General features: G+C 39.2%; 1 protein-coding gene across 1 annotated transcript in view; it reads right to left on the bottom strand.

Moving 5' to 3' along the window:
- Positions 1-13,705, bottom strand: part of LOC110053725 (MAM and LDL-receptor class A domain-containing protein 2-like) — a 53,637-nt gene that overhangs the window by 17,648 nt on the left and 22,284 nt on the right. The window contains exons 27-41 of the mRNA XM_020759992.2: positions 12,777-12,998; positions 12,042-12,155; positions 11,571-11,651; positions 11,156-11,293; positions 10,498-10,748; positions 10,210-10,309; positions 9,466-9,561; positions 5,439-5,716; positions 4,917-5,025; positions 4,464-4,795; positions 3,833-3,971; positions 3,059-3,235; positions 2,048-2,282; positions 1,282-1,433; positions 1-148 (exon numbers count right to left, since the gene is read on the bottom strand). The exon at positions 1-148 is cut by the window's left edge and continues 86 nt beyond it. Of these exons, the coding sequence (XP_020615651.2) occupies positions 1-148; positions 1,282-1,433; positions 2,048-2,282; positions 3,059-3,235; positions 3,833-3,971; positions 4,464-4,795; positions 4,917-5,025; positions 5,439-5,716; positions 9,466-9,561; positions 10,210-10,309; positions 10,498-10,748; positions 11,156-11,293; positions 11,571-11,651; positions 12,042-12,155; positions 12,777-12,998 (2,572 nt within the window). The remainder of the gene's footprint in view (positions 149-1,281; positions 1,434-2,047; positions 2,283-3,058; positions 3,236-3,832; positions 3,972-4,463; positions 4,796-4,916; positions 5,026-5,438; positions 5,717-9,465; positions 9,562-10,209; positions 10,310-10,497; positions 10,749-11,155; positions 11,294-11,570; positions 11,652-12,041; positions 12,156-12,776; positions 12,999-13,705) is intronic.

Genomic DNA, 13,705 nt, shown 5'->3' with positions numbered 1-13,705 from the left:
CCTGCTTCAGTACCACATCCATGTGACATGCGCAGTATTTCTCCTGGTGTCATTGCGTAACTCCACAGATTGAACCCAGTCAACAGACCGAGAACAGCTGACGCATTTCCGTTGGACTCTCTGAAACCAATTGTCATGGTTCCACCTCCTGGGCAAACACGTTCAGGAAGAGTTAGTTGATTGTTATTACAGTACGTGCCTTCTGTTATATAAGTCGACCTATTCTCGCACTTTGATTGCTTCTTACTTATTATCTATTGCAGGACAGACGTATAGATGACATCATTAACGCTTTCTTGGTTTCTATATTATGAAAAACGAGTAGATTCCCTGTTGCCGTGCGTCTGTTCCGTAATTGATCACAGAATTAAAAGGCGTCAAAATGTGGTAAGAACATCAGTGACACATTCATGCTAATGTTAGTAGAATAGTTTTAATGAAAGTTATGTCAAGTTTTTTTGTGTGTATGCAAAAGCAATTAAAATGTGGAAAAAAAAAATCAGTGACACACTCGGTTACGCGTCGTGTGCCGCGTTTTTGTTCTTGCCACATTTTGACGTCATCTGAGATCAATTACAGAACTGACATACTGCACCATGGAATCTATTTGTTAATCTGACCATATTCCGACACAATTTTATTATATGGTGTACGAAGTGTTCAAATATGAGAGGGACTGCCTTTCTTTAGTAAGTGATGAACCAGACAAAAAGATCGCTACTAGCTAAGATTTAAGTATCTTTTAAGCATCACTTGTAGCCATTCACGGCAAATGCAATAAACCAATCAGAACTCAATGTGAAACATGCAACTGGCGCCAAGCGAGGGAAAACTGACGCACGTAAGCTAAGACACGATTGGTTGATTTCTCAGTCCTGATTGACATGTTGGCTCTTGTTGGTCAAATTAACCAACTAACTCGCACAAGTTTTTTTTTTAACAAGATGGCAGATTTTCTAGCTTTAAAAATTTAGTTACGATTGTCTTTTAATTGTGAGGCCAAAAACAAAAAAAACTTTTTCAGTTCGGGCTTTTTATCTTTTAAAAAAGCCCAAAGGGTTGATAATTTTGGAAAGAACAAAAACACAGTCTGCTAAAGCGTAACATCCGATTTCATAGACATAAGCTGCTAGGAACATTGTTACTCTCTTGGAAAGATACGTACACTCAGTGTAGCTTTACATTTTCTATAGCATTGCACTTTTTACGAGGCTAAGTTCTAACATTTTGCAGAGGAACAATTTTGGTTTTCAAAACTTAATATATAATTTCTCACTGTACCTTCAATTCCTATATGTTGGGAGCTAGACTGAAATCCAGTTGACACATATGTTCTTTCGCCATCTTTAAAAACCTCCACTTGCTCGTCACGAATTTCCCATAATACGCACACGTGGTGCCACGTGTTATCTGTCACGCCCATTGGAATTTTCCTGGGATGAATAAAAAATAGATAAACATACGTGCCAAGGTTAGCGTAAATGATGTTTCAGTAGCAATACAAGTTGTTCTATGATGAGTAGAGGAGTAAGGGTATATAGGAAAACCCCACAGAATGAACGTTTGCCAGTGCGCCTTTTGCAACCAATGGTCACATGGTACAAAATCCTCAAGCTGGATGGCAAGTTGTGACATACAAACAAGGAAAAGTCAAGCTTGACTAAATTTTGTGTTTTTGCCTTTATTTTAGTTGAACTTTTATTTTATTATAACGCTATTTTTTACTTGAGAAACCGTTATATAATTACTTGACTGGTTGAAGTCGCTATGGTTTTGAGGCTGCCGCATTCTTTTGCAATATAGCATGTAGGATTTTGTACCATGTGACCTGTTGTTGCAAATAAATGGCCTTTTATGACATAACAACTAATAAATCCAAATGGTAAAAATTTGGTTTTAGTTAGAGACATTTTTACTTCGACCGTTAAAAAACAGTGCAATCAATGACCAGTTCCCTCTACGAAACGTGCGTGCAGCGAATCATGGTAAGTTGTATTCATCATCTTGGACAGGAGAATACAATGACCAAACAACGGTATGTAATTACCTTCTGGTATTCTCCAGCTTAAATACAAAAGTATTGTTACGACAATAGACTGCCAGCACCAATGTTTCATTTTGTTCAGTTGCGATTTTGTATTCAATGAAGAAGCCATTGTATTCTGTCTTCAACCAGAAACAGAGAGTGAAACCCACGTGAAGAGGTGAGACGTCAGAAAATGACACGTAGCCGAGGTCGACGTTGGGAAGGTGGATTTCATAGTTACCTCGGTCAATGATTCCTAAAAAGACAAAACGATGGAAACAAATGGGCTCACAAAATGCTAATGGGGTACGTCAGCTTAGGTGAAATGGGGATCTCTTAATAATAAGGAGGTGTCGATTTTTTAAACTCAAATGGGCCCAACGTTTTCCAGTTGATATCATTGTTTCATTCAGATTCAACCGAACGGGAGAATACTCACAAAGTCAGTTTTATTCGAATTAGTAGAAAAATACGATTGTAAGTGCAAAAAAATTAAGCGGTCTTATCGAGACTCCTTGCGTTCAAACATTTTTAGCTCTGGTCTAAACGGACAAAAGCAGTAAAGGAAAAAAGAGAAAAGAAGGGTGGCAAGGTAAAAACACGACGCTTGGGCGACGACATGTCACCATCAAATGCAAATTATTACAAGATTGGTAACGTTATATATGGAAACATAAAGTGTGAAACTACATTAGTTATGAACATTCTTTTGTTTTCCATACCTCATTTTATTCGATTGTAGTTTCATCTTGTAATAATTTCCATTTGATAATGGTTACGTCTTCACCGAAACGTCATATTTTCATATCGCCACTGTTTATTCTAAAATGTTTCACGAAACTTCCGTCATTCACTATCTAAGATGGATGACGTTTCGTTACACTACAACAGGAGGTAAGTGCGCAGTAAACATGTACAGAAACAATTAGCGCGAACGTCCGTACTGTGTTAAAATCTTGAGGTACCCCAGTTAATAATACTGAGTCCGTCTTCGAATGAGTGGTTTCTACGGTATGTCACACTATAACCTACCACGCCCATCAGAGTCACCAGCATCACCTTTATCATTTTCGTCATCATCATTATCGCTACCATCAGCACCGCCATGATCCTGATACTCCTGATCAAGCTCTTGGTATTTTATTCTCTTCCAACCGTGGACGCTTTTCCATCCACACCAGTCCACAGATATATCACAAGGACCAACATCTAAAGTGGAGATGTGGAAATGTGAAGTGGAAATCCTTAAGTTCCTATGTATAACAATTAGATTACGAGCTCGAGATTTCTATCATGCATAGAAATTGAGGGCTGATAATAAGGTTGCTTTAGTATAACTCTACCAGTCGTTTAAAACGTTATCTAAATCCTCTTCACAGGTACTTCGAAAACGCCAAGAAGCGGCCGCCATTTTGTTAACAACCACACCTGCTAGGCTACTCACTATCTACAAGAGAATAGGTCGCGAGTAGCGTAGCCAATCAGAGAACGGAATTCGTGATAGAACGCTAGTAGATTTATACTTAGTAGTTACGGATCTTCTGATAAAAGGAAAACTGGAAAACATCGACAAAATGCGGGCTGACGGACCATTTGTATCCTGGATGCCGGTATGCAACCTTTCTCAAGTGCGCGAAGAGATAGAAAGACACGCGAATCTATGTCTTTCTAGACACGAGAATGGCTGAGAACTTCGTCAGCGACTCAAGATCTCCAAAGTCTCTAAACAATATCTCGGAAGTGAAACGAGGTCTTTCGGTACTGTTTTGGTATATAGTCAAAGGTTTTATTTCTAATCTAGAGTACCTTTACAACCATACAGCTCCACCCTCATGGATATGGCACCATACCATGCTACTGGTCGAAAACGAATATACCGTGTCCTGATTGCCGGAATTAGTTCATGATATACAACAGTGTTCTCGTCTGTGTTTCCATCAAATTCCTAAGCACATAAAATGGAGATGAGAAGGATGTAATCAGTTAGCAACACAGGAAATTCGAAAAACAATTTCTGAGTTCTCCCAGTGGAGGTAGAACCTATGACCTTCAGTACACTGATCAGACGCTCTACCACTACAGGAGACCCATGGAAACTGGACAATGTAACTAGGTTCGAATGTGATAAACTTGCCGCATACTGCTAGGATAGTACGATTAATAATATTTCTGTGGTTATGTGAAGTATTTTAGGAAAGGAACGATTACAAAATTATAGAACTGGTCAGCGGAATATCGCTATTATTATTTCCTCTCTAAAGCAAATTTAATCAAAATGAAAGGGTTTAATGACTACACCCAGGTCAAGTATGACTTCTCTGAAATTCCCTTGTCTGTATATTTATGAAAATGGCCTTCCTTTTAAAAGCATATTCCTTTCAAAACATGGCAAAGAAAACAGAACCTCGGTTAAGGCTGTGGAGTAGGTCTTTTTTACCTTATCTGCAGTTTCTCCTCCTTCCCTGTAGTACTGGAAGTTCACTCCATCGCTACTGTACTGCAGTCTGTACTTGGTTATATACTGATACTTGAAAGCATTCCTTCCCTGCGTTGCTACACCTGTCACTTCATTGTACTGACTGACCAGGTCAATCTGCAGCCACTGGTAAGCATCACTTCTGGCAGCTGACCAGGATCCCTGCTTATCTCCAGACTTTTTGAAGTGTAGTCTGCCCTGGAAGGGAGCATGATGTTCATCCCATTGCGTAGAAGCAGTAATTTGTCCGTCAAGGATTGCACCGTTTTCCATGCCGAGAGCTTCTTGACATGCTAATGGGGATGTGGAATCAAAAGAGCAATAATTATTAGGACGTGACTATGAAGAAACGTACTGCATGCGAGCTATTTGATTCTGGTATATCTCTTGAGAGAGGTTTCTAGCTAGTCTTACCTTTACCAGGATTCACAGGAATTTGTTGGCAAGGCTGTTTGGAGAACGAAACGTCGTCGATGGCGAGAGATGGTCCCAAAGAAAATTTGCTCGCACCCACAAAACGGATCTGGAACGTGTTACATAAAAAAATGTTAACCTCATCTCACGGCTAAGAAAACTATTTCGAGCTTCTTAAAACAGTCACGGCAAAATATTAATCATACTGATATCCCTGTTTGACTTGGAATAGCATATAAGTCATATAATAGCATTGAATTAGAAACTTTTATTGTGAGTCTCAAAAATCAATTATTTGGCTTTCTGTACACAATGCGGACCTACAAAGCTAGATGACATTGTTACGCAAAATGTACAATGACCAGTCACGTTGCGTAACAACTTCTTACCGAACACCGTACACTTAAATCAACTTCAAATGGAAAAAAAAATTGTTTGACAAGTTAATTTGGCTCAATTGAGAATAACTCTAAAATGTTTTCAATAAGGTAATGACCATGAAAGGAGAAAGAGATGGAATACCTGTACGTTAGTAAAATTCCCTGGTAAAGGCATCTGTATATATCGCACTGAATGTGTCACTTTATTCGTAAAGAGTAGCAGCCGAGTCTGGTTCGTAGTCTTTTCATCTAGTATCACTATTAACGTTGCCTTAAACCAGCCTGCATCAATGTGATCATGGACACGGATCAAGTACCAGAAACGTAAGCACTTCCATTCGTAATTATGGGTATTGAAGACAGGAGACGAGAGAAAAGAAGCTGAATCAGATGCTCCCGCTGGAAGGGAAACGTATCCACCTAACAATAGAATTTAATAGTCAGCGAACTTTTGTCAGTTTTGGGTAACCATGTATAATAAAGTGAGGCGCGGTGGCCTCATGGTTAGTTTGCTCCTATCTGGATCGAGCGGTCCGGGTTCGAGCCCTGGCAGGGGACATTGTGCTGTGTTCTTGGGTAAGACACTTTACTTTCAGAGTGTCACTCTCCACCCAGGTGTACAACCAAATTTAATGCTGGGGCTAACCCTGCAATAGACTAGAATCCCATTCAGGGGGAAGCAGAACTGACTTCTTGTCGCCTCATGCTACAGAAATCAGGATAAGGTCTGTCCTGGTCGGCCACTTGGCTCGTACGCAGACTTTACCTTATGTAAAATAAAAACTCGTTTTTCCAGTAAAGCGAACTTCTTTGTTGTTCCGAGTACAGTCAAAGCTGAAAGTATGATCCTATCGCATTATCGAAGGATTAGGCTATTGAAGGCAGTACCCCTTCTCCCGGGCATCAATCTACTTTCTCAAAGTCACTAATATGAAGCTAAACAAAGAAACTTATGACCGTGACTGCCATTGGATATATGATCTTAATTAGCATCGTTTTTAACCTGGAAATTGCGTAAGCAATCTATAGCAGGGGTTTCAATAAAAGCCGGTTACCGGCGGTCTACCGCCGCCTGTAGGACCTCTTACCGCCGTCTGTTTGGATTTCATTAGTGAAAATAAAAATGATATTAATAAAAAAAAGCAAATGCAACAACAACGGCGACCACTGAAATTTTCAAATGCTATGAAAAAGCGCGCAAACTAAAAGTTCCAAAGAAATAGCATACATGTTGTTTGTAGTCGCCGATCAGTGTTATCACTGTTCATCTCAGGATACCTAAGACATCTGAATGATTTAATAATATGATTTAATTTTTCATTATTTTATGATCATTGAATAACTTAATAATGAACCGTGGGACAATCAATGAAAAGTTGAAAATGAGGTTTGGTTTTGTAAGAATATTAGTAGAAAGAATTTTGTTGTAAAGTTTATCTCATTTCATTTTTTCTGAAGAGTTAAAAATCAGTTTGTTGCCTTGTTGGTACATTTGAAAGAGTAGCAGAGAAGTTGTATTTGTTTTAAGAGAGGACTTCAAAGAAATTACTGCCTAAGTGGATATCAAGTGTCACTGAGAGATATCTGCCTAGAAAGGTATTCAAAATGCACCTCTTTGCATCAAAAAATTATTAGTTTGTCAAAAAAAAAATCCTGCTTTGTGGTCAATAAAAATATCCATCAACAGCACGCTTTTTGATGCCCAGAACGCTGGAAATCGTATTTTCGAGCTTCTAGATTTCAAATTTTTCTGGGGGAGCATGCCCCCAGACCCCCTAGGGAAAAGGGGCTTTGCGGCCCCTTTTGTGGTCACAGCCGCCTATTACACCTTCAGTGGCCGCTTGTAACTAATGTTATTGAAACCCCTGCTATAGGGTTTTAGTGGTGGTGCAGATTATGCAAATGATATGCAAATGTTGTCCTTCCATCATCTGTAAGCTTTTTGGAGTAATTCCGCTGACCAGTAGATAAAGCTCCTGAAATCACTGTATTAGTCAATATTGCAGGCACGTGTATCGTTTTTACTAGGTCTAGCTGCGATTGTTGCACTAAAAATGTAAATTTGTTTTGTTTGCTTACTGGGTATAGTTCATTTAACATTTCTATTACAATTCTAATCTCAAATTAAGATAAGGATAACTCTAATTGGCTTTTGTAATACGCATTGGGAACGTTTTTGATGTTGCTGGAAGCTGCTATTGTAAATTTCCGCTCCGAAGTTTGAAATTTAGCAACGATTGACAAGAGGCAATCCTCTCTACATATTGACTGTACTACTACTGGAGGGTTGAGCTCCTGAAATTAAATTTCGGAAATCAAAGCGAACAGTATCGCTGAGGCCACTGCATTTGTCAAAAAATTCTCTAAGAAGGAACACCGCAGTCTTGCGAGCCTCTAAAAGGCTCATGATTACGCCAGGTTATAAGTTTCAACGGCGGGCATGGAATCCACTGAGATGAAATCGTACACAGTCTTGAGGACAAACTCACATGAGTCGCATTGGAAGAGGAACCCCGCATAGCGAGAGCGAGGAGAACTAGACACTTAACTTCACGAACTAAAATGCAATCCGAGCATTAAACATTTCCCCACAGAAACAAAGTTTTGGGCTTTTTCAAGCTGATACACTTTGACACTTGAATAGGCTGATGAGCTATCATATCGCAGTCACAAAACAGCTCTCGCGAAAAGCTTTGTATGTCTATTTATAGTAGATTTAATCATCGCAACACGATCACATGTGTACAGTTTGATTTTGAGGCGATTTGAATCAACAAAAAAATCGATTCGCGCTACAATATTACGCCGAATTTAACTGGGAAAAAGATCAAATAGGACTCCTCTGTTCCCTGTGTACTAGCCACACTGAAAGTATCCGAGAAGTTTGCAGTTTAATAGACTATGTGCGGCGTATTTGTAAGCTAATTCGCGTATTTGCTAGCTAATTTGAGATAAGGGTAAAGTACTCTGTATCTTTCCCCCCTTGAAGCAAGGGTTTCTTACATGTTACTATAGCCTGCGTAACAAGCGTTCCCATATGAAGAGCTTTTCCGCATTCTGGCCGCGCGTAAATTGGACCGAGAGCAAAAACTCGACGAAGCAGGGGGTGGTGTTAGCTACTTCGCATATTTGTTAGTCAATTTGAGATAAGGCTGAAGTACTTTGTATGTTTTTCCCTTTAAGCAAGGTTTCTTACGTGTTACTATGGTTAGCACCCATGTTCCAATCTAGTGGACCTGAGTTAGATTCTGGAGTTCGACGGTTTTTTTTTCCGTTTGTTGTTTTAAGTCACTGGTCTTTTCTTGTTCAACCCTTTTTTTAGGTGAAGGACATCCACAAGTAGCTACATGTACTTATTTCAAGCTTGGAACCGATAAGAACACGGTTTTTGACGTTACGCGACCTTGCTGTTTCGTACAACCGACCTCAAATTGCATCCGATGGTTTAGATGTTGTGCGTTTGTAATTCAAAATAAAAAAAAAACTCGATTTCTCTGAAGATCCTTTGCAGCTACCCTGCGAGCAGAGTCGCTTCGATCTTATTCGCAACCTATTTGCTTTCGATCTAACGGGGCTGAGTCGCAGCTTACGCTTTCGTCCTCAGGCGGGAAGAAAAATATGTTGGGCAAAGCGATGAGAAGTTTACGAGGTAGAGTGGCTCAATCAAGAATGAGTACTCCATTGGAGAAATGCAGCTCATGTAGTGAAGGTTTGACTGTTCTTGTACTTCATGTAGTATGCACGAAAAGCCGTACATATCAATCATCATCCACTGGGAAATCGACGGGTTTGCTCATGGAGCACTTTGATTTAATAATGGGGTAAAACGCTGCCTCTCGTGTTTGTCAATTACTTGAAAAAGTATTATTTTCCAATAGAGCTATACAGTTATATATACAACAACAAAGAAGAAAATGACTGAAGAAATTCGAAAAGAAATACATAATTGGTTTGTTTCCCAACCTCGCCTGTATCGAATAATACTCAGAGATCTTTAACAATCCTTTCAGATAATTTCTTGTTTATATTTAAATCTCCTGATGAGTAACGGAAGTAGAAAGGAAAGAATCATTTTCAGTGATGTGAACTGGCCCTCTATCACCCGGTATATCATCAACTGGGTATCAAGGCCATACTACCTCACAGACACAATCTATAACACATCTTACCCCGTTTCCCTAATCCCGCCTGATAAGAACGAAGGACCCATTCCTCGTCTGCTTTCCAGTCGCACATATTTTCTTCAAAATAACAGTCTGGCCTTGCTGATGATAAAGAAAGAAAAGATTGTTTCTTAGCGATCTAATTCAGTAATTTACAAATGTTTAGTAAAATAGCCTGTTTGATGGTCTGATTTGATAAGGGAGCAGTGCAAAATGCAGCGAGAGAAAAGCAGCCTATTTTCCTCTCACCGTTCTTCGCGCTGCTGTCCAACTAACCGAATGTGTGAAACAAATACTAGGGTATTTAACCCTGATCCACGAGAAGTGTTTTATAGTTTTCTAGGACGTTTACAAGAGAGAACAGGAAGAAAGTTAAATAAGCTGTCTGTTGATAGGTTCCGCGGGTACGGGGAAAGTTCCTAAATGAGTGGGGAGCACGATTCTTATGCACCCCAAACCCTCTGTTTTTAGGGTATGCTCTGCCTTTAAGACCCTGTTGTTTATAAACATAACTGCACCACTCTAAAAGCTGTGTAAGTCCTCATTTTATCAATCATGGATTTTAGGCTTGGTAGATCGAGCTTTCAGGTTGTTGTTGTTATTGTTTCGAGGATCATGGCAGGGAATGCTCTCTGATTTAGGAAGATTTTACTGAATCAACGCTCAGTTGCACAACACGTAACAAGTTGCCTTGCAATGGCAGGAAGCCTTCGAAAGCCTCGTAAACCCAATACCAACGTTCTTGCTTACTTTGTTTTATAATCGTTTCACAAATTCCGTCCAATATCGTCAAATCATCAACTGCAACATCACCTTTACTTCCATCACAAACTGTTCCTTCTAGTACAAACTAACAAAAAAATACGAAAGTATGTTAGTTCTAAAACGCAATAGAAACTTTCCTTTATTTATAACCTCCTCATAATCAAATAATGAAAAGTAAGAAGGATAAAAGATGAAAGTGCTTAATACATGGTCCCGATTTAAGCTCTCTGTTTTTGGATTTCATTGAGTCTTAAACAAAATATGAAAACTTACTTTATATAAACTTGGACTATTCAGGGCAGTCTGTCCAAATCTCCAGCGGTTTCCTTGATCTCCTGACAGCCTCCAGACGGGAGTTTCTGATTGGTTAGTTTTGACATAAATGTTTAGATTTCCGATATCTGAGCCGTGCATGTGATACCAAAACTGAACACAAACTGTTTCATTGGCTTCTATCCAGCCACTTAACAACCTCGCCTTTTCTCCTGGGTTTCTTTTAGAAGCTTCAATGAAAATGTAAGAGCCTGAAAAAGAAATGTATAGTAGTTATAAAAGTGTTACTTATTAGCAGGAAATTAAAGGCAGAACGTTTCTCGCCTACCCCTGCTACTTATAACGCGGCATTGCCGCTGTGTTGTCACAGTCTCAGTTTGTACCCAGAATTTCGTCTTTATTTTGAACTGATTGGTGATTTGATCCAAGTACATAAAGCTCATCAATCAGAGGAATGCTTGTCTGCTTAGCGAATCATTTTGGTTCCCACGCGTGCTACCAGTTTCATGTTTTATGTCCAAGGTCTGATTACTTTTTTAAATTCAGTCAGTATGCATAATGATAGACTCATATTTGCCTTGGTTTAAATTGATGGTTACTGAACTTACCGCTACTAACTTCCCTAATTACAGTTTTATTCACTTCTGACTTCTCTTACCATCCTTATTAAGCGACGTGTGATCGTAACTCGGTCCAGTACTTTCCGTTGGCGTCTGGCCTGAGCCCACAGTCCAGTGGAACGTGGCATTCTTATCAGCTTTCAGTCCACAAAGTCCACTTTCGAAATTACAATGACCTTTTGAAACCACGATAAGTGGAAAAATATATAATAAGATAACGAACAAAGAAATTGATGCTGGAACGTTCAAACGTTTAAAAGATTCCTGAAACGAAACTTTCAAGACGCAAGCCCTTCGTTTCCTTGTTTGTCAATAATGAAATTTACGTTTATAAACAAACAGGTAGTTACAAAAGATTCCCATTGAATACATGTTCTTGTTTCTAAAAGAGTAAATGTCATGCTGAACTGAATACACAGCTTAGTCAGCGAGTAAGTTTTGCTTTAACCATACCTCTGAAAGATCTACATCTTTTTTGCACGCTTGTATTTTTAGAGGTACATGCTAAATCATCTAGATGGCACTTGCCAGAGCCTGGGAAACCAACAAATTAACGAAAATTATATGAGCACAACCAAAGAAGATGAAACGCGAGATGTTTATAGGGATTAAAGCTAAAAGCGACAACAACTAAGAAACAGATAGGAGAACTGAGAAATGAAAAGAAGTGAGGGGAAAACGAAAAAATAGAGACACGAAAAATGAAATCACAAGAAAACAAAACTGAACAAGAAGAAATGTCGAAGATAAGAAACGAAACAGTTGTGCTGACTTTTATGAAACGAACCACGAACTGCACGCCATTTCTCCCGTTTCAAGCTACAGGGAAAATTCGCGATTTTAAGGGGTGAAGCCGAAAACCGTATATCTAACGGAGATCCCACTCGACTCTACTAAATTAAAAAGTCTACGAACGTAACTCACCACATACAGAAGGCGTATTAGTTCCGTCCCTGCAGAAAGCTGTCTGAGTACATGTTTTTGACCACGAAATGCAAGACCCATCAACACACTGATATCTAGAGCTGCACCGATTGCCTGAAAAGTTAATTATGTACGCGGTGTACTTAAAATCAACCAAGGTAAAACTTCACTGGCATATAACTCACACGTAGCTCATATGTGGCAACAAAAATTAATCAGCACACGCGGAGTTCGAGAAAAAAATTGGACATTCAAACCTTTGTATAGAGCGAGCATGTAAAGAGAAACGTCCATATTATCACACTCGTTCTTCGTATAGATTTTCAACATTGCGCGACTCACGTTGGCTATTGGAGCTCGCTGTATTTTTTTGTCTCTTCCAGTACAGAGGCTTCTAGCTTTCTCAGTGATATTAAAGAACGAAATTGAACCCAACATGCCAAGCTTTGCTGATTACAAACAGAGTTAATAGAGCAGATTGGTAATAACGCCCGACAAAGTTCTTTGTTGTATGTTATTTGACGTGCGCATAACAAAATATAGTTGTTCACTTCTGACTGAGAAACTTACCAATAGGAACGTTTCGGTTACGTAGTCCAAATGTAGTGTATGAGCACAAAAACGTTGTACACGGTCGTAGACCTTCCAACATAAATCTTGTCATCTTTGTTTCCTTCTGTTCTTGCCAAGCCCGTCTATTAACTATGGTTAAAATGAAAACAAATAATAACTTACGGCAATTTTTTTCGTCGTCTTCATTGGAACAGTCATTTGTTCCATCGCACACGGATGTTGCCAGGAGGCATCCTCCCTCTTTACAGTTGAACATGCTGGAAGGGCATTCACAGTTGTCCTCATCTGAACCATCTTTACACGCAAAGTCGCTATCACATAACAGATTCTTCTTGACACATTCGCCATTATTGCATGTAAACTTGTCGTCGCTGCACTTGAAACCTGAAAAAAGGAGTTGCAAAGAATGTTTTCACTCATGTGTCCAGCAGGCATACAAATTTATTGGAACAAAAGAAAGTGTTTACATAAGAAAAGTGTTCAACTCCCTCAGGATTAGCTTGCGACACCAACTTGGCCGCCGTTTCATTGTTTTGGGACACCAATATAACTGTTGTGACGTCATTTGAATATACTCTATTGAGGTCATTCCACTGAAATAGAACCTGCACTGAGATTTTTGTCAAACTTTGCCTATTGACTGTTTATATTGTAGGAACTTAAATTTGGAAATAAAAATGAGGGGTCCCCATGTTCGTTTAGGAACAACAGCACCTTTTTTATACCACATAAATCCTTACAATAGCACCATGATTATAGTCACGATTGCTTGCTAAATTCACGTTTCCGACGATTGTTTCTTGCTCAACACTAAGAATTGGCTCATATTTATTTTACATAGAGACATTTATTACTCAATTCAACACAACAGAAAAAAATGATAGGTCACCGTACTCGTTTTCGAGAAAATGATGATTTACCTCTATGGTGAGGTCCAGCCGCAAAGAAAAAGCCGCCATTTTTTAATGCCTTAGTCATGTCATACAGATTAAGCGAGTAGAAAGAAAATAGGCCAGAAACAAGTGGGCAGTCTGTTTCTGAAGGACTTGTCTTTGCATGATCAAGATAAGCAAAACGTAATAGAGAAGCAG

The sequence above is a fragment of the Orbicella faveolata genome, unplaced genomic scaffold, assembly GCF_042242905.1.
Source record: "Orbicella faveolata isolate gen_17 unplaced genomic scaffold, um_ofav_v1 contig_26, whole genome shotgun sequence".
NCBI lineage: Eukaryota > Metazoa > Cnidaria > Anthozoa > Scleractinia > Merulinidae > Orbicella > Orbicella faveolata.
The sequence above is the reverse complement of the archived record's forward strand: the minus strand, read 5'-3'. Positions and strand labels throughout refer to the sequence as shown.